At 42.1% G+C, this 21254-nt stretch overlaps 1 protein-coding gene across 3 annotated transcripts in view; it reads left to right on the top strand.

The window, feature by feature from the left end:
* Positions 1 to 21254, top strand: part of FYN (FYN proto-oncogene, Src family tyrosine kinase) — a 174346-nt gene that overhangs the window by 109525 nt on the left and 43567 nt on the right. For all 3 annotated transcript variants that reach the window (XM_006926080.3, XM_006926081.3, XM_006926079.3), the window contains exons 3-5: positions 8723 to 8980; positions 12492 to 12588; positions 19187 to 19285. In XM_006926080.3, coding sequence (XP_006926142.1) covers positions 8734 to 8980; positions 12492 to 12588; positions 19187 to 19285 — 443 coding nt within the window. In that variant the 5' untranslated portion in view covers positions 8723 to 8733. The remainder of the gene's footprint in view (positions 1 to 8722; positions 8981 to 12491; positions 12589 to 19186; positions 19286 to 21254) is intronic.

Genomic DNA, 21254 nt, shown 5'->3' with positions numbered 1-21254 from the left:
AAGCATCTTGGTATCTTTCCTGCCAAACAATTTTCTAGCATTTGTTCTATAGTCACAATCATGTGATCCTTCTTAATATAACATGAGTATTTTTCCATGTTACTAACAATTTTCTGTAAACGAGTTTTAATTTTCTGTTTTATTTTATATTATGAGCATGGCTTACAAATTATTTACCCATTGCTCTCTTGTTAAACAATTAGCAAGTTTTCTAATTATAATTCAAATTATAATTAACACTTTACAGACCTCTTCATATGTCATTTTTCAAAAGTATCTCTTTAGCACAGATTCACAGGCAAAGAGTGGGCCCATTTTTAAGTTTTGTTTTGTTTTGTTTTGTTTTTTGATGATATTGCCAAATCAGTTTACGAAGTGGTTATACACTTATTTCTGGTCTTCTATCATCAGTGTATGAAAACCTGCATTCCAAGGGACCTTCATTACTATTGGGCAGACTTTTTAAAATTTGGTTAATTTAGAGGTAAAAGTATCTCACTAATCTAAATTGTGTTTCTTTGATTACTAGTGAAGGTAACATTTTCCCATGTTTTACGAGTTGCTTTTCCTTTCTTTGAATTTCCAATTCACATTATTTTCCATGTGCCTACTCTTAGGGTTTTTCTTATCTATATAAATTCCTTATATATTAAAATATTAACCCAAGAGAATTGAAAACATATGACCACAAAAAAAAGCTTATACGTAAATGTTCATAGCAGCATTATTCATAATAGCCAAAAAGTAGCAACAACTCAAATGTCTATCAACTGATGATTGGTAAACAACAAGTGTTATATCTGTACAATGGAATATTTTTCAGCCATAAAAAGGAATGAAGTACCAATTCATGCTATAAAATGAATGGACCTTGAAAACATTATACCAAGTAAAAGAAGCCAGTCACCAAAGGCCACATATTGTATGATTCCATTGGTATGAAATGTCCAGAATAGGCAAATCCACAGAGACAGAAAGTAGATTAGTGGTTGCCAGGGCCTAGGTTGAGAAGGGAATGAGAAAGAACTGCTTACTGGGTGCAGGTTTCTTTTTGAGTAATGAAAATGTTCTAGAATTAGATAGTGGTGATGGTTCCCATTGTAAGTATATTAAAAACCACTGAACTATATACTTTAAGAGAGTGAATATTATGGCATGTGAATTATATCTCAATAAAAATGAAGTAAGATAAAATGTTACAATACTAACCACAAAGAACTTTTGTATGATCCAAAAAGAGGTGGGGGAAAGCCTACCTGAAAAACTTAACAACCCGTGCTCTAAGTTTTCCTGAACCCTTCGGCGTGGACAGTTAAAACATATCCTTATTTTTATCACCATTTCACTTTTATCTTTACCCTAAGATCCAAGTGAAGTGAATGCAAGAAGAAAAGGTTCTTTTCTCCTTTGGGAGCCTTGCCACAGTTTGGTGTTAAAACCTCATTTGGCCATTCGGGTTTGAGAATCGTTCCAGCATTTAGCTGACTGCAGTGTTAATCTCACCACTGGCCTCTAACGCTTCGGTTTCTTTTCATTAAGTGTTTTTCAGTCTCTAGGCATTTGGGGAATGGGAGGTGACACAGAAGGGAAAGTGGGGGGTCATTTGAACAAGACAAGCCAGAGAGGAGACGCAAAAAAAAAAAAAAAAAATTCTAGTTGCCAGGAATATGGCTTTTTCTTAAAGTAATGCGACATTTTACAAGTGATTTGTATTAGTTCACTTCCCTTGCTGAGCGATGTAGAACAAGATCCATCCTCCTCACCCTTCAGTAGTGCATAAATGATCAGACGGGTCCAACTCCACCTCTTATTATTTCTGGAGCAAAGCTTTGGTTTGATTTTCAAATAGGTTTCGTTCTCCCTTTGTGGCTGTGGCCAGTGCCTGCACTGTATATATTACTGCTTTTATATCAGTCTTCTTACCTCAGAGATACAATGTTTTACCACGTTTTGGTGGAGTGGCGGGGGCTCACCCTTGCAGGACTCCAACTCCAGGAGTAGAAACCTGTTATTTTGTGCTTGGAGGAAGCATTGCATGTATAGCTCAGTTTATGCAGTAAACATGTTCCAGAAAGTTTTGCGTGTAAAGCATATCAGGTTTGAAATGCGTTAGGAAGGCTCACGTTTATACCAAGGAACCCGATGCTGACTCCTTCATGGTGTATATAAATACCCCGCCACATCTAAGAAACATGGAGAAACTAAGGGCTGCTTTAGTGTCGTTGGCTTAAACGTTCTTTAAGATGCCAAACCACATCATGGAAGCTGGTGACTCACCACACCCGGTGTGGTCCCAGTACCCCTACGGAGCTAGTCTCAGGGGCTGAGGTGTGAGTGAATGTGGGGGAGTGAGGCCTAGCACCTAAAATCAGGGCCTTCATTAGTCATGCACATGAAGTAGGATTCTGTAGAATCAGGGGACCTTTCCCACACGTCTCTCCCTCAGCTCCTCCCACCCTCGCAGCCACACCCTTTTGTGGTCTGGCCAGAGTCCATGGGGCAGGAGGCAGCTCCAGTATAGAGGCTCCATGTGCTGGCCGTGGAATCAGTATGTCTGGCTTCAGATCTCATCTCCACCCCTGACTGAGCTGTGGACAAACTCCCAGCGCCTCTGTTCCTCTGTTGTGAAGTGAGGGAAAATAACAATACCTCTGTCTCAGGACCGTCCTGAGAATTTAGTGAGATAGCGTGTTCCAGCACACAGCACAGCGCCTGGCTTGCAGTGAGCCCTCAATTGATATTGGTCATTATTGCCAAGATTGGAGCCTTTATCTCCGTGATGCCCCATCCTACTAAAATATGTGTTAATTTTCTATTGCTTTATAACAAATTACTACATATTTAGCAGCTTAAACAGCGCTCGTTTATGAACTCACAGCTCTGAGTCTCAAGTGCCTGGTGTGGCCTGGTGTGGCTAGCCTCTCTGCTTACAAAGCTGAACTCAGTGTGTCAGCCGACAGCCTTCTCATCTGGAGTCTAGACTAGGGAAGAATCCATTTCCAGGCTCCTTCAGGTTCCTGACCCAATTCAGCTCCTTGTGGTTGTAGGACTGAGGTTCCTGTTTCTTTTCTGTCACCAGCTGGGGACTGTTCTCAGCTCCTCGAGGCCAGCCACCTTTCTGGCCATATAACCTACTCTGTCTTCAAAGCCATGGAATGCCTCTCACACTTTGAATCTGCTTCTCCAGAAAGGGCCCAGTCCCTTTCAAGGGCTCACCCTATGAGCTCACATCCACCTAGAATAATCCCTTTGTTAAAGTCAGCTGTACCAAATAAAATACATAATCACAGGAGTGACTGCCCCATCATTCACAAGTCCCAGGGCTTGTACACCAGGGGCAGCACTCTTGGTCACACCTTTGAGTTCTGCCTGTCACACCACCTTTTCAGCAAGGTACATATTTTCATTGAGCAGCCAAGGGAGGCTTTTGCCTTGTTGGCAAAGTGCCATCCCAGCTGTGACCTTTTCCCTGCTTCAGGACCTTGGGGAGTGTTTGTGCTTCCAAGAGTGTCCGGTGGGGTCCTGCTTTTTTTCCAGCCTCCCCAGTCATCCAGGGCCCCTCTGTCCTGGCTGTCCCCAGAAGACAGCACTGCCTGCACTCCTTTGTAGGGTGTCAGGACCCAGTGTTCTACAAAGAGGATTGAAAATCATTGTAAGGGATTGAAATGTTAGGAAATTTGGGTAGCAGGTTCTGTGGCCCAACTACCATTGCTGCCAGTGTGATGCTTATTTGTCTCTGAATGTCTTGCTTCCAGCAGTTACATGGGAAAAGGCCAGGCTTCTGTACACTTCAAGGGATTTATTTTATCCATTGAAAATGTAGCAGAACACCTCAGATTGATTCTTGTAGGGGTTTCCAGTTTTATAAGGATCAAGAACCCCCTGCCATGAATCTTCTATCCAGAAGTTAAGTCATTTCTGATGTGTCTCTGCCACATCTTATCCTCTTGCTTCATGCTATCACTGTGGACTGAAAAAGGGTGTTTGCTTGTTAAGCTGCCAGTTTTTTCTTATCTCCCAGAGAAGCGGATGAAACTGTGCAGTCAATCTACAATTCAGCTTCAAATTCTTTTTCACCTGTCCCCATCTCAGTAACTTGTGTTTGGTTCCCTTTCTTGTTCTTTTACTTTAATTTTGATACCTGCCCAGGTAAAGTGGAGACCAGCTAAAAGAATAGTGAATGATAGCACCAGGTAACGTGCCACATCAGAGAGTACAGGCCAATATGGCTTTACCCGTCATGCTCAGGCACAAGGATGGTGACTTATGCCCAACACTGTCACTTTTCCACACCCACCTAGGCTGGTTTCTGAGACAAAAGTGCTTACACTACTAAAGTTAAAGTTATTTGTTGTCAGTTTCAACTTTTCTTCTCCTGTTATCCTTCCTCTGCCTGCAAGTTTATATGTCTCAAGAGAAAGTAATTTACTTTTGCAGGGGACGGCCAGTGGCTTCTTTCCATTTTCGCTACCTAACTCTTGCACATCCCTGAGATCTCAGAAGTCCTGTGATGTTGTAAGCTGAGCATGCAGGCATTGTTTTATTGATTGGCATATGAGAAAACATGAGCACATCTGTATGTGATGGCCATCTAGCAGACCAGACCCTGGTCTCTGGCATCAATGGAGGGAATGTACATTCAATCAGACTCACTGTGAATCAGCAGCCTTTACCCAGAGTAGCAGATAGATTCCAACCTTTTGTCAGCTTAAGTCAGTCACTCAAAGGCTATGCAGAGAAGGATTCTGGGACTGCACATGGCATAACACCAGAAAGTACTATGACCAATTGTGTCTGCTATGCTCACAAGAGCAGGGTGTGGCAATCCTTGGATTCTCTCTTTGGTAACTCTTCCCCAAGTTGCTTAAAGCTATTGGCACATATGAGAAGATCCACAGGACTAAGGAAATCAGGTTTTACTTACATAGTAGAAATAGAACCCCTCAATTGGCAGTAGGACCGGTGAAGAGGGAGCTTTGCAGCTATAATCCAGACGCTTTGAACACAGGCATAGGATCCTGTTGATCAAATGCTTATTCATCAGGTTTTCCAGGCATAGCAACATGCGGAGAATGGTGGTCATGAGTTCATGGTGTGTGATTTACTAATCACTTTCAGAATGGCATATTCAGTGTTTCCCAATGCCTCACAGATCTTGAGTAAGTGTATTAGTGCATTATATGTTCATGGTGGACATACAGCATTGGCCATAAAAGCCCCACCACAAAACTGTGCGTAACACAGGGGATTTTTATTGTAACACAAATGCTGAGAACTTTGCCTTGTGGCAAGGAGCCTGAAGTCATATTGAGTTCAACTCATGGAGTGTCTTCTGGCTCTTCCATCAGGAAATGATTAGTCAGACCACCCCAACAGGGAAGGGGAAGAAGACCACAAGTTCTTATGTAAATATTTTCATTATGATTAAACTTTAATGGCTTGAGTGTGCTTTTACTGATTTATTTCAGTTTCTTCATTATTTTCAATGAAGGGAGAAGAGTAAGCAAGATCTGTGCAGAAACATACCTACCTCGAAATGACAAATGCATGAAGTGGCAACAGCTGTCCCTAAGAGAATTGTTTTCCCCAAAATGATTTTGATTGAGTTTTAGTTTTTTGTATTTAATCATTTATCAAATATTTACTGAGCTCCTACTATGTGCCAGGCACTGTTCTGGACACTAAAGATGTAATAATAAAACAAAGACCAAAAAATAATCCCTGTCTTCAAGGAGCTTACTATTTATTTTCTTCCATTATTTCATAGAATTATAAGTAAGCTCTTACTCATTTATTACAATGGTAATACTTTTTTTAGTGGGTTTTGAAAGATTGCGGTTTTTGCTTAGTTTGATTAGATATAGGGTCCTATTTTCAGCAGGGTTCTGATGTAGGGTTTTATTTTGTTTTTGTTGGAGTTGGAAGAATAGTTTGTAATGAGAGTTTTCATTGATTTTAGATTCTTTTCTCTATCACAGGAACAAGCTTCTAGAGAAAAATCAGAGCATTTCATGTCAGCCTTTTAAATAGCCTCCTTTTTACCTAGCATGCCTATTTTCCTAAGGAAGGCATTCTGAATTGCATGCTAATCACATACATATAAGGGAAACAGCTGTTATGCTGTTTCAAAGATATAGATGTAAATTCTTTCCTCTCCATAAATCAGGATTTTTTGACCTTGACACTATTAACATTTGGAGCCTGGTAATTTTTTGTATTTGGAATCTGTCCTGTTCATTGTGGGATGTTTGGCAGCATCTTTGACCTCTACCCACTAGTTGCCAGTAGTACCCCTTATCTAGTTGTGACAACCAAAGATGTCTCCAGACATTGCCTAATATGTCCTTTGGTGAGGGAGCAAAATCACCCCTGGCTGAGGACCGCTGGAAAAAATGATGTTATTCTATGATTCAGGTCTCACTTCCTTGAAATGCAGTAGATCAGTGAAATCCCTGAAAAAAAAAAAAAAAAAACCCTGGGACAAGAAGTGTCTCCTGTCTGTCTTTTATAGAAGCTTGGAGTGACTTTCCACCATGAAAGAGTTAATAGAAAGTGAACAAGAAGATATTTATCAGTCTTATGAAGCAACACCAACAACAAATGGTGAAATTCCTTCAGTAAATCATGCCTTGGAGATGTTTTGCATTTCCTAGTGGAAACTTGTTAAAATCGCATTCATTTGCCGTAAGTTAGAAAACATGTTGGACACAGTATACTGTAAGTTAATCTCGAATGATTTACAAGTAAATGTGTTCCAGATTTGGTGATCTCAGCTCAAGCAGTAGGCGGCTCATTTCCAAACATTTCCCTTCTCAGGAACTGACATTCAATTCAATAAGTATTTATCGAAACATATAATTTAAGAGGACTTGAGAACAGTCTGATATTGCTTCCGCAACCCCATGCGGCAGAAAAGCAGTGCTCACAACAGAGCCCCCTCCCCACCCCCAAGAGTCTCCATATCTGACGTGGCAGTCCCCACTTTGGTTTGCAAGATACTATAGAAAAACTAGCTCTTTCATTCTCCTCACTGCCTCAAGTCCCTTCCCATCCTGTACCAGCTGTGCCCTTCTCAGTGAATGCATGTAATTACACATGATGATGTCATGTGTTTCTTATTTGGTTCTTTGGTCCCAAGTGGACCGCCCTTCACATTTTTGTCGGGGACATCCATTGCATGTTCTACCTGCCCCCTGCCAACTTGACAGGGTATTGCAGTCCATAGCGAGGTCATTTAAGCAACTTACCTTGTATTTCTGAATCGTCTTCACTTCTCACACACACCAGTAGATTCAAAAATGCAAGGCAAACTGCTGATGAAATTCACTGGAAGAAGGATTGGTCTTGATGCAAAGAGAAAGAAAGGGTAAAAGAATCATAGTGGGCTTGAGAATCTTCGCTCATTCAATTGCTCTTTATTGAGCGCCTACTATGGGTCAGGCACTGGCAATATAGCTATGACAAAAATGAACAGGGCTTTGCTTTCCTGGAATTCACAGTCGATTGGGCAACGAAACAAGTGGACCGGCCATGTTTTAATACGGTGCAATTAGGTGCCAATATGCTGGAAATCAAGATGCCATGAGAGCACTTAAGAAGAGCACCCCTCCAGCCCGGGGAATCAGAGAAGGCTTTGCAGAGGAAGCAATGTCTTAACTGGAACATGCAGGATGTGTTGTATATCAAAGAGGAGGGGGAAAGAATGTTCAAGGCCATGTTCCAAAGCCTAAAGGAGAGCTGAAAAAATGGAACCTTTGAGGAACTGAGAAGTTCAGCATGTTTGAACAGTACAATGTGAGACAGAAAGAGTGAGAAGTAAACAAGACAAAGCAAATAAGGATGCTTCTCAGGATTCAGACTTGAGCAAGTGAGTCATCGGTAGTGCCATTGACTGAGAGAGGAGCTCAGAAGAAATAGGTTTGAAAGAGGGTATGGCGATAATGACTCGCATTTTTAATCCACCACTACCTCTAGAACATGGGAATGATTTTTTTTAAGCGTTTCTAAAGAACGTCAAAAGCTAATGGAAATGTAAAGAGTTAATTAGCAGTTTTCAATGATTTCGTTACAGTAGGCTGTCATGACACCCTACAAATACACTCGGAACTCTTTGTTTCTGTGAGTTTAATTTTTCTTCCAGCAACTATTTCTTCATTGTGATACTTATATATATCTTATTGCTTAAAATTTACCAAATGAGTCCTGGGGAATGGGTACCCATAAGTGAAGAAGTGCGGCGAGTCATTTAGAAGCTATAGTCTGGCTTTACTAACATACCTCTACCCTCTTTTTAAAATTTCCTTAGCCATGATGAAGGTTTTTATTCTAATATTGCATAGATTTATTTTCTAGAGCATACTTTTTTTTCGAGATGACTAAAGAAAAGCATAATAATAAGTATTATTTGGCTGTTTTCAGACAAGTACGTGATATTACAGAATTTTAAAGGGCGCGGACCTCATTTGAGGAAAATTGCTGTGTGGTGAACGTCAACTCTGTGTCGATCCAACCGCCCAGAGCATATGGGGAACAAATGTGATTGTCAAGTTAAGGGCACTGAGGTTGCTTCTAACCATCAACTCGAGCTACTGCTTTTCCTCCCGCCCCTCACAGACCTGAAATATCCAAGGGCAAGCCTGATGAATGATCCCTCTTAAATAGTCAAGTAACCCAGCAGCTAAGGAGCACCCAAGTTCACGTGCCTCCTTTTTGTTTTCGGCAGGAATTTAGATAATGGGCTGTGTGCAATGTAAGGATAAAGAAGCAACAAAACTGACAGAGGAGAGGGATGGCAGCCTGAACCAGAGCTCCGGGTACCGCTATGGCACAGACCCCACTCCTCAGCACTACCCCAGCTTCAGTGTGACCACCATCCCAAACTACAACAACTTCCACGCGGCCGGAGGCCAGGGACTCACCGTCTTTGGGGGTGTGAACTCTTCGTCTCATACTGGGACCTTGCGAACGAGAGGAGGAACAGGTAAGCCCCAGGGGCAGCAGGAGGCTGCGGTGGGGGGAAGCAGCTGCTCTTCATCCTTTTGGCAGTTGAACATTTGTGCTCTGGTCAGCTCCCTTTTACTAAGGATTTAACGTTTAGGTTTTTCATTAGTCTCCACCTAACATCTGTGAGGAGCTGTACAAAATCCAGAGCTTGGAGCACACATCAAAATGCGGGCAACAGCAGTGCAGGGACCCCAAGTTGCTGCTCTCTGCGGGTTCTGCATGGGTTATGAGCCAGAACTTCTCCAGCGGCACTTTAGGCCGGTGGCTCTCAACCTCAGCAGGCTGGCTCAGAATAATTAGGGCAGCTTTTGCAAAATACAGATGCCTGAGCCTCATCCCGGAGCTTTTGAATTGGAAGCTCTGGGACTGGATCTGAGAGTGTATATTTTGAGTTCTCCACACATTAAATCATTCCTTCCTCCCATCTCCAGGTTAACAGCCACTTTACAAGGGTTGCCCCTTCTCCCTCATCTTCCTTATCTTCGGCCTGCCTGTCACTGCTCAGCCTGTGGGGGTCATTTGGCTGCATTATATTGTTGGCCATTCATCATCATTGATTCTCTCTCTGATCTTCCCATCATCTTCCATGTGACTGAGTTGATGAGCCCTCAAGTATTTTCATGTATCTTTTGTATTTTAAAATGGAATCTTATGTATCCTAAGAGATTGTTCTCATTTGTTTTTATGTTTCCTTCTCTTTCCCCCCACAAACTATGTTGGACTGCCATGTGCATTTGCTGACTTAGCTAATACTTTGTAAAATATCTGGCATGCATTCTCAGACATATGTTTTCTGAAACATTTGCAAGTTATCTCATGCATCCAGAGTCTTCCAAATCTCTCAGTGTGTGAATCATCGTAACTATATATTTAACATTATTTGTTCCAAAATTATTTTGTTCATTACAAAAGTTTAAAGAAATACATATTAGCCCTTGTGCTCTCAGCTCATCTGGGAGCCGATGTCTTATATTAGGACCCACTGGGCCTTTTTTACCTGGGGAGTTGGTGCTACTGAGGCATTAGCAGGGGTTTTCTTCTCTCCGCATGCAACAGGCCAGTGTAGTTATACCCAGGGGACCTGACCCAGAGCTTTGGGCATTACGTCCTTGTGTTATGGTGAATCTAGCTTTCTCTTTAAAGCTAGCTTTGCCTGGGTGAATGAATGCTAGGTACATTTACTCATCCTTGCTGCCTTCCTGGAAGGAGCCTAGAAGGCAGGGAGGGAGGAAGGAAAGAGGTAGTCAGGCTGTCTAGGGAAGTCTCTTGAGAATGCAGGAGAGAAAAAGAAAGAGCCAAATATGCACCCAGAACACACTCCCTGTGCCGGCTGAGTGCTTTGCCAGCCAGACTCTGAATTCTGCTGACACAGCCATTGACCTTGTTCATTCATTCATCAGTGCTGGATAAGAATCCCTGTGCCTGCAGGTATCATTCATAAAGCCACTAGAGATGGTCATAAAGCTACTCACCTTGAATGTGTGGGTCTATACTATAGTCAGGGACAACATAAACTATGAACATTAAAACACAGTACCCCAAATAGTGGCAGGTTTTTCTGCTTTCTATTATTCGGCTTTGTTATATTTGCATGCATGTCTTTCTCCCCACCACTGCTTTCAGTGCTTTAAGGCCAGAAACAGTGCCTGTGTGTCCCTGTGACCTCCTTAGACACTTCCTTCCACCCCTAGAAGATAAAAACACCCAGTGAGAACTTGCCGGCTGATGCAGACAAGGGGTGGCAATGTCCATCGCGCGTGTCTTGTCTTCTATACAATGGAGTCTGGGTCTGTTTTTAAATTACGTAATGAAGGGAACCTGTTAATAGAGTATCAAATCAGAAGAGGCTCCCACTTTATGCCAGTCTCTTTTCTAACCTTTCAAAGAAATCTAAAGAAAGGAGTTTTTATGCCAGTCTCTTTTCTAACCTTTCAAAGAAATCTAAAGAAAGGAGGACAGTTGCCGAATGAGCCCTGCTTTGCAAAGTGAGACCTTCCGAATGCCAGCTCTCCTATGGGAAGTCCCACTTGAGATGGGTGGAAAGACAAGCCCTGCCTCCATCTCTGGGTCTTGAATAGTCTCACATCTGTTCCCTTGGAACTACCTACACAACAAAATAGCAGCTCGATAAAGAGTAGAATCCATGTTGTGTGTTCTTCAGGCCACATTAGGCACTTTAAAGTGTGTGATCCAAATGAGAAGCCAGAGAGCAGAGAAATGGGACATGTTAGTTGTCAATTGCCACATATTAAATTGCCACAGAACTTAGCAGTTTTAAAACAATGCTCGTTCACTATCTTACAATTTCTGTGGGTCAGGAATCTAGGAATGACTTAGCTGGTTCCTGTATTTCAGAATCTCTCACAGGCTGGGCTATAGTCTTCTCTCCGTCCAGCTGAGAAGGATCTGCTGCCAAGCTCATGTGGCCTTGGCAGGACTAAGTTCCCCATTGGGTGTTGGCTAGAGGCCACCTTCCGTGCTTTGTCATGTGGGCCTCTCCAACATGGTAGTTTGCTTCATGAAAGTGTTCAAGCCAAAGCGGTAATAGAACAAGTCTGCTAGGAAGACAGAAGTCACAATCCTTTGAAGCTTAATTACTTAAGGGACATCCTATCACCTTTGCCGTGTTCTGTCAGTTAGAAGCAAATCACTAGGTTCTCTCACACTCAAGGGCGGGAAGGCAGAGGGGAAAGGGGTGGTGTCGCACAAAGCATGAATCCAGGAGGTGCATCATTGAGGCTGTCTTAGAACTCTGCCAGCTATGTGAAGGAAGCCTCAGGCCACATGGGACAGTGAATATTCTGTGCCGTTAATAGCAAACTTCTGCAAAGCAAGAAGGGCCTGTGTGGGGAGGAACTGGATGAGGAGAGATAGGGTGGCTATGAGGAAAAGTGAGTATTACAAGTCAGCGCAAAGACAGGTGACTTCAAGGGAGAAGGAGAGGGGGGGTAGGAGAAGGAGTCCCAAAAGCAATTGCAGATGCCAAGGGCAAGACATCTTCTAATTGGGTGAACAGTTATGGAGAGGCTCTTCTCAGTCTCTAGGCTGCAGAAGGAGTTTCCCGCTACATTCTAGTTAACTATTGTGCCAGGGGAAAGAGGGATCCATCTTACGCCGAACCTAACATGAGCTCCTGAGTGTCAGATAAAGGGTGTCTATAATGGCCACAGAGCTCTACAAATCTGAGCTATGAGGCTGCTGCTGCCCCTTCACTGTGGACTTATTAACATCTGTCACCTCCTGCGAACTCATTCAAAGATATACAGAGAGAAGTCCTTCAACTCCAGGTTTTAGTCAGATCAAGCAATGTTTCACCTCCAAAGACCAAAGCATAAATTCAGCTCTGCGACTCTGGTTGCACACATTAATTACCATGCTGCAAGATTAGCTGCAGATTTCAAGAGTGAGATTTTATTGAAGATTTAATTTCTTGGAATTAATTTCCTCTTGTGTGATAATCTCTCCCCCTTCTGATTTCATTTTGTCAGGAGTGACGCTGTTTGTGGCCCTTTATGATTATGAAGCACGAACGGAAGATGACCTGAGTTTTCACAAAGGAGAGAAATTTCAAATATTGAACAGCTCGTAAGTTTGGAAAAGAGATTGGGGAAAAAAATCTTGTTCCCAGTCTGCACCTTTTCAGATATCTGAAATGTTGAAAGAACAGTAGCTCAGTTCATTAATTCATAGCATTTTAACTTGAGAAACAATGAGCCAGTGAACCAGTGCAGAATTTTATGGCACTGTCTGTCCAGGGAGCTTTTTGGAGGGTATTATAGTAGCAAAGTCGATGGTTTGGGTTTTGTTATGGGTTTAAAGGTTGCAAAAGCACCAGCATCTGCAAATCTACATTTTCTAGTGATTGGCACAAGGCCTGACTGTCCATGATACTCTTTCTCTGCCTGGAGAGCTTCTTAGCATGTCAGATGCTGCACTAGCTAAATCCTCACGTAAGGCTGGCAACAAGTTCCTTCTGTTTTCAAAACTGCTAAGCTTTTCGATTGGTGAAGCCTGTGGAGGCATTTCCCCATAACAAAAATTTGCAAGTGACTGAAAGCTTTGTGAGATGGAAAGAGAAGTGATTTTGCCCACTCAGGAATGACTACAATGCATGCATTTTAAATGCGGCCAGAAGGAAGGACAGTTAAACAGGCAATGGGGAAGTTTCAAGGGTGAGAATCACTCACTTTTCAAATACTACATTTCATACCGCCATGAGGAAGAGTAAATGTGAGTCAGATTTCCCTGTAGTTTTTGAATATCACCTCTGTTCAGTTAAGGCAGTGTATATAGACAAGGATCCTCCAGAAAAATCCAGGCTCTAGAGAAAGTGGTGGTGTCCCACACCAGCAAGACAGGCCTTTTGTCCCCATACCTCAGCTTTTCCTTGTGAGCACTCCCCAGTGACTCCCCAGAGTGCCCCTCGGGGCTGAGGGCTCCCAGGAAGTTCTCCTGTGCTACCAGGTCTGGTCGTTCCATCCTCTGCTCCCTGAGCAAACTGGATTTCACGATGGTTGGAGGACCTGAAGCCTGGCCATGAGCAAGGAGGGCAGGTGAGAGGCAGCCCCGTCCACACAGCCCATCCCAGGGAAGAGGCACGGTCATCATAACAGGGAACTCCCGCAGGCCCTGGAGCCTGCCTCCTTGGAAAGCCCACCCCTTCCCTGGGATAGCCCCATGTCTCAGGATGATACACTGAGAATGTGCCACCTTCCAATGGCCAGAACGGACTTCCTCCCAGGAGAGGCCAGTAACTCTTCTGAACATCAGAAGACACTGTCTGCATAGCAGCTGCAAGATTCTGGGATTTTTTTTTTTTTTTAATTATTATCATCATTAACTGGGTTATGGGTGGGGATTTTTTTTGTCTCATTTTGTTTTGTTTTTAACTTTTTGTTTAAATGCATGCAGAAAAGTGCATGTATCAAAAGCATGCATGGTGGCAGTCTCACAGTGGTGTGAAATGTGTTTAATGCCACTTAACTATATACTTGAAAGTGGTTAAAATGACAAAGTTTATGTTATGCATATTTTACCACAATTTTTTTAAAGTGTACAGTTGGAGATTTTCACAAACTGAACATGCTGTGCAACCAGCACCCAGATCAGATCAAGAAGACCCCCAAGAGGCCTCCTCTTATAGCCATAGGAATGTTTTAAAAAATAGTAAACAGCTGCCATTTATCGAAGGCTCTTTATATGTAGCCATGTGCTAAGTTGCAAATGTTCTCATTTATTCTTCACAGCAACTGTCTGAGGTTTGTCTCATAGTCATCACTTGACACATGAGGAGCCAGAGGCTCAGGGTTGGAAGTTGCGCAGGTACACAGAGGAACTAGCAGGTGGCAGAGCCAAGGGTGGCATGCAGGATGCATCCTAAGTACAGCATCAGGTTCAGTCTTGGAGAGCCCCAGAGACCCGTCAAAGGGGACTAGTTCCATGAAGGTGGAAGTTTGGCCGGGAGGTGGAAGAAGAGGGAATTGATGATCTCTTGGGATTTATGGTTCCCTATCATTAGTTTGATTCTCAGATGAATGCTTCTTGTCAGAGATTTCCAACTTTGAATTCTGAAATATACTTCTTTTCCCCTCCCCATTTTATGTAACATTCTCTCAGTGCCAAGGCTGCTTAAAACTTAACCAGCTTCTGAAAAGTAAGACCAAAGGAGAGGTAGGAAATACCATACACAGCACTCCATCTGTGGGTTTTCTCCACACTGCAGGTGGATCTGTGCACCAGGTGGTAGGGTATTTGGAAAGCCAGTTCATGCCAAAGTCAAATTCATGACTTCTTCCTTTATCGATATGGATAGATCTACAATGGCAACCAACCAAATTTTTGGAGAAACATTCAAGGAAGATCAGATCTATCTCGATCTATATTTTGTAATTTGCATGCATGACCTATAATGTTTTTGCAGAAGGCTTTGAGTCTCTGACCCTGTTCTCTTAGCAGAAAATATTACAAAGGTTTTTTTTCCTTTAATGTTCTTCCTTCTTGCCAGTGGAATTCCTCATCCTACATGCCATTTAAATACCCTTTCCCAAGGTTATGGGGAAAAAAATAAGGTTTTTGTAACAAATACAATATCCTGAAGTCAAGGGTAATAACAGGGAAGAGAAAATCACAAAGAAAAAACAAAGCAGTAATACAGAACCAGATGGCAGGCGGCTCCTTCCCCTCCCCCAGCCTCTCCCAGCCTGGGCTCTCATCTGCTGAAAGGGGGAAGGATGGGGCTCTATTCTCCCTGGGGCAGCTGCCACACCTCCTAGTGTGTCCTCCCACTCCTTTCCCTGTCAAGAGGCAGAAATGGGAGGCCCCAGGGCTGGCTTTTGTGTTTTAAAGTGTGTCGTGAACCATGTGATAGGCATGTGCACTTGTGCCCAGAACCGGTGGCACTGCTGCCCCATACCGGGGTGGGGAGCCCTTCACAGACCTGTTGTAAGTGCTCAGTGTAGTATACTCAGACATTATTAAACTCGAACCCATTTTGCAAAATATTTCAATTCATTTGTGTTTATTTCGTATTTTCACAGTTCCTGACCAGTGATTTACCACATAGAAACACAGCGACTCTTCGAAATATAGTAAACAGAATAGAATAGTGGTCATTGTCTAGGGTAGTGACCCCTTTAAAGTTCTTTTCATTGTGATAAGAAGAAATCCTGGTTTAGAACTCCTTCTAAACATTTGATAAAATTGTTACGGAAATGCTGTCTGAAAGTAAGATGGACAGTGCCGAATTTAGAAAGAAAACATTTATAATAAAAATGCTCCACAGCTGGACAGATCAAGGCTGACTTCTGTTTGCAGATGCCACTTCCTGGCTCATCAAGGCTTCTGGCTCCATCGGGGGCTCCCAGCTCTGGAACTACAAGCCCTATGAGCAATTTCATGGATTAGGACCAGGCTCTTCTAACAAGTCTTTTAAATTGGAGGAACAGGAGAAGCTGCTATAAAAAGTTAAAACTGTTCAGAGCCCGGGCTTAAATCATATATTTGAATCAGAGCAAGATGACAGTTAAAGAATATCTCACCAACTCTAAGTTAATGAAATATCTGAACTGGAAGAACAGTTTAAAGACATGCAGCTTTAACAATACTAATTACCCACAATCACTCAAGTAAAGCAATAAAAGGCAGCAGAGTAGAGATCCTATTTTCCTAAATCTAGATGAATGATTTGTAGAGTATATTATTTATTTGTAGGTGAATTGGGATTCTAGTGTTTTAAAAAAAAAAAAATGCTCAAAAGACTTTTTAGATAGATGTTTTGAGTCTGTACTAGCCTCCCTGGGCACAACATGTGAGGTTTACTACCTAATATATTGTGTCTTTGTCACATCGTATCTCCTTTGATGAAGAAAGTGACCCCAGGTGGCCTAGAAAAAGAGAAAAGTATTTTATCTTTCTCATGAGTAACTGAAGACTCTTGTGAGATTAATGGAGTCACTTAAGAGAAAAATCATGAATTCCTGATACATGACTTTAGAATGAGCTGATAGATGGATTCTAAGTGCCAAATCTTCAAGCGCCAAGACCCAAATAGGATAGTTAATATTGGATTTTAAATGGAAATTATTTGATTAATACCAAATCACCTGAATAAGACTGAGCTTGTCTTAACCTGCAACAAAATGTATTGACTTTCTGCCCCAGGTGGTATTACTATGTGCCCCCAAATTGATACTAGACTTTCTTTTTCTGAATTTAAATCAATTAGAACTAACTTGATAAAGTTTATCTTGCATTAAAAAATAATAATAATAAGCCTCTTCTGCAAGCACTTAATTTTTCCCTCACCATTTTGGAGCATTTCCCAGGTGTGTGTGGGGTGTGGGGGAAAGAAAGAGAGAAGGCAGGAAGATAATGGGTACTCTTATTTTATGATGAAATGTCTCCACCTAGTGGAATTGCAGAGCAGTAAACATTGTCATCAGTAAAGATGTCTCCAAAACCATTTCCTTAAACACAAGTTTAAAGAAAAAATAAACTTCTGCATGTTCTTAGATGATATACTTACAACTGCAAGAATTTTATTTTTGGAGGACGTAGAAATGAAACCAATACAAACTGTTAAAATATTGACATTTTTAATCTCATGAATCGAAGAGGGATGTGACAGAGGGGCATCACGGGGTAGATTCCACAGAACTGGTGACAGTCTCACTCTCAAGGTGGGTAGTGAGTTCACAGGTATTCACATATACACTTGCACATACAAATTATTTCATAATAACGAATAATTGTTATTATGAAATAATTTGTATGTACAAATTATTTCATAATAAAAATCTGGACATGAACTAAATTTAAGTTTAGTAATAAAGGACTTTCTGGCTATGAGAACACCCTCTTGGTTGACTTTTCTGTTTAAATTTAATAGGGTGAAAAAGGAAAGACTGAAAAATTAAAACATAAGTTTTTAAAATCTTTTGCCAGCACCCTGTTTTCTTATGGACTATTCTGTGGTACTTGTACCCACAAATGCACCTAGAGCACTTGTGGACTTGTCACCAATTGTCTGTGGCTTTCTCAGATCCCATCTGGAGGCGTTGCTCATCGTCACCTTGCTTGGTTGTTCTTTAGAGAATGGGACTCTTGAGTAAGGCTTGCATTTCATGTGGAGGCTGGTTATTCTCTACCTAATTAAATCAATCTGAGAAAGATCTTGACCAGGGCCAAAAGCCAACACGTTTTCTTCCCTGGGTAAGGACCTTGACACAGAGCCCAGCCAAAAGTGTATTTCAAAAAGGGCTGGGATTCTTTTGCTGACCCAAGGCCCAAAAACCTGGGAGAAGGAGCTGGGCCACTGATGATCAGGTAGGGTATTTCAGCTCTGGTGACCAGAAGTCCAATAGGACTTGATTTGTTCAAGGGCAGTCGAGTCCTGCCCGGCCCCTCACACTCCTGACCACAGGCTGTCAGAGGGTTCTGTGGACAGTGTCAGTGTAGACACTGTCCAAGCTGCAGCCTCACATACATCTACTAACCATGGCTAACAGGGAGAGGAGAGGCAAGTACTCCATCCCCGCTCTCTGCCACACACAGCTATGTGTCTGAGCACATGAAGTCTAAACATTTATTCATTTGTTTTAAGTTGAAGGTGGCGTTATAAGTTCCCCCTTTCATGTCTTTTGGCCCCCAGCTCTGAGAGCTCTACAGATTGAGAACGGGCTATCGCGTGGAACGCTGGGGCACAGCCTCAAAGTGATGTGACCAAGAATCTCGTTCCCTTAGCGAGTGTTGTTTCTCCCCCTGCTCCTGTACACACACAGCTACACCCACCCTTTTTTCTCCCACCACCAGAGAGACCCAGGTCATTACTGTAAATAGTTGATGGAATAACCTCAGGTCGAAAATGTCTGAGCAAGGCTTACCCTATTGTAGTCTTTACTATCCTACTCATTTAATTCAGAGCAAGCACGGCAAATATTCAGACTATGCTTTCATACCTCACTGCACCTCCTAACAGGCTTCCTTTCTCAGATGGTCTGCAGCTATGTTTTTCTTTTCCTTTTCCTGAAGAATCTTTTAATGGCTGTCCAGTAGCTTGCATCTCTCCAACAGTACCAAAGAATACTGGTTGCCTCAGGGTGGGGGATGAAATAGAGGCTGTTAGCACTATTAGTGTGTGCTTTCTTTTCTCCAGCTTTTTGAGATATAATTGACATGTTGTATAAGTTTCAGGTGTGCAATGTGATGGGTTAATACATGTATATATTGTGAAATGTTTACCACAATAGGGTTAGTTAACACATCTTTCCCCTGACAGAATTACCATTTTTGTTGTTTTGTGTTATAGCGTTTTTCTTAAGTAGCTTGGAGCTGCGTTCCCTTCCCCTCTGCCAAGCAACCCCCCCCCAACACACACACACACACACACACACACACACACACGCACGCACACACACATACACACATACACACAGAGCCCTCTCATGGCCAGGCTCCTACATTCTTAATTGACAGAGAAGGCCAAATATGAGAGACAATGCTGGATTCAGCTCACAGTGGACTCCGGTTGTAATTCCACTCTCACAGAGGGCTGTGCTGGCGTTTGGAGATATCAGGTGGTAGAATGACCACGAGATAGTCATAGCTTCTATAGCACTGAGTCCTTAACTGCAAAACATTGTATTGGTCACTGTATTCACTACTTTTTCTCTTTTCTTCTTTTCAGGGAAGGAGATTGGTGGGAAGCTCGCTCCTTGACAACTGGAGACACGGGTTACATTCCCAGCAATTACGTGGCTCCAGTTGACTCTATTCAGGCAGAAGAGTATGTTTTGTTGTTGTTGTTTTGTTGTTTTCCCTAAACTACTTCCTCTTAAAAGTTAGTTGGCACAATAAAATGCCATCAATGTTGCGCAGGAGGAAGAAGTTCACTAGAGCAATTAAGGGTTGAGAGAATGTGGAATGCCATGTTTCCCAGGCTCTATGCCATGGCTTTTCTCATTATCTATGCAATACTGGTACTATGATTAACTTACTATTTTTCTTTAGGACTGCTTACTTTTTAAAAACATATTTATTTTGAGAGGAAACTTTCTATCAGTACCCTACATGAAAACCCAATATTACTCACCATAGATAGAAAGTAACCATAAAAATATGATGTAATATGATGTATTATGCCAACGCAAGGTTCTAAGCCTGCAGTCTGCTGAAACAAAAAGAAGGAGAGAGGAAGAAAGAGTAGGAGGAAGGGAGAGAGGGAGAGAGGCAGGTGACAAATAATTGTTAAAGATCAAATTGAGATTTTTCTCTTTAGTATAATCAGAAATATTAAGGATCACTAAAAAGATATACTTTCCATGCTGCAGGTAGAACCATCTCACATAGGATGTGACCCACAACTTGGGAAATCCTGTGACGATGCATTTCAGATCCCTTTGATTTGGGGTCTTGGTTGCTATCTTTGATAGTAACTCGTGACTAGCAGTTAATTGGCCCAAGGATTTCACTGGTAACAGTTCTGGAAGGTGGTCGATAGGCTGAGGGCGTTCCAGAAGGAACAGTCACTGTTCCTTCCCCTGACTCATGGGAACTCAAGGGCACTTTCAGAGTGAAGAACTGTCGGAGTGGCTTTGTGGTGACCTTAATTTCTGAACTGAAGGAAAATGAACTGGGCCACGATCTCCCAAAGTCCAGAACCTGGCCTCCTCCCTGACGCCCTGGGGGCCTGCCCCACCCTGCTCAGTGGAGGCAGTCTTACTTTACCAAAAAAGGAGTCGAGAAAAGTCAGCCACGAGCCCAACCTTGGGCTCTGATATTTAATTTTGCCCTGGATTTGTTAAAGCTGCAGGGAGGATTAGACTCCACACCTCAGCCAAATCCCCCATTGGATCAGTCTCTTGTCTTTAATTCCTTTGTATTTTCTGTAAGAAGATCTATTTTGTTTCCCACTCTCAAATATTCAGAGGTCCTGAGCTCCTTCTTTCTCCTAGTGAGTATATTTCATAATTAGTGAATAAAGGAATGTGTATCGAATTTTTATTTTAGGGCAGATTGGCAAACGTCTTTGTGTCCTTTCAGAATAAAAGGTACCACCAAAATGTAGCATTCTTTTGATTTAACCAGGAACTTACCTGCTATATATTTGTGTTTATAATGGTCAATCTTTTAAATATTTTGTTTCTAAAAAATAAAATAGCATTTAAAAAATAGTACCTGTGGTTTTACGTATACAATTATCATTATCTTAAAATACTATTGTTTTAGTGCAATCCATTGTTCTAACAGTTCTCTTTTTATCGCTGTCCATGTTTACACTGCATTTTAATTGATACAAACTCAAAAAGTCATATCTCACAAGTAATTGGTGTAATTCTTTTTATACAATCTAGTGCTAGGTTAGGATTGTTACACAGTCTGGTGCCTTTAGAAGTCACTGAGGAGTAAGAGACAGTGTCTTTTCTTCAGCGAAGCTCTTTCATTCACAAAAGAATTTGACAGTGAACACATAATAGCTATGTTCAAGTTCAAGTATAATGAATTGAAATTTCATTTTAGAAACTGGATCCTTTCACAGTTAAATATTCTTAAAGTTGTTCCTTTACACAGATTCCAATGGAATGCTCCCAAATTCTCCCTTGGGTTCTTGGAGCACCTGCTGCTCATTCAGCACCTAGTGCTGAAACATTAACTAATTGCTGGGCCATGGTTAGGGCTGGAGACTGCAGAGGGGAAATAAAGGACAAATAACAAAGGTTGTGAGGTGACCTGTTGTGCTTCCTCCAAAAGTGGCA

This window comes from Pteropus alecto, unplaced genomic scaffold (assembly GCF_000325575.1).
Source record: "Pteropus alecto unplaced genomic scaffold, ASM32557v1 scaffold79, whole genome shotgun sequence".
Lineage (NCBI taxonomy): Eukaryota > Metazoa > Chordata > Mammalia > Chiroptera > Pteropodidae > Pteropus > Pteropus alecto.
Note: the sequence above shows the minus strand (reverse complement) of the source record. Positions and strands in the feature narration are given on the sequence as shown.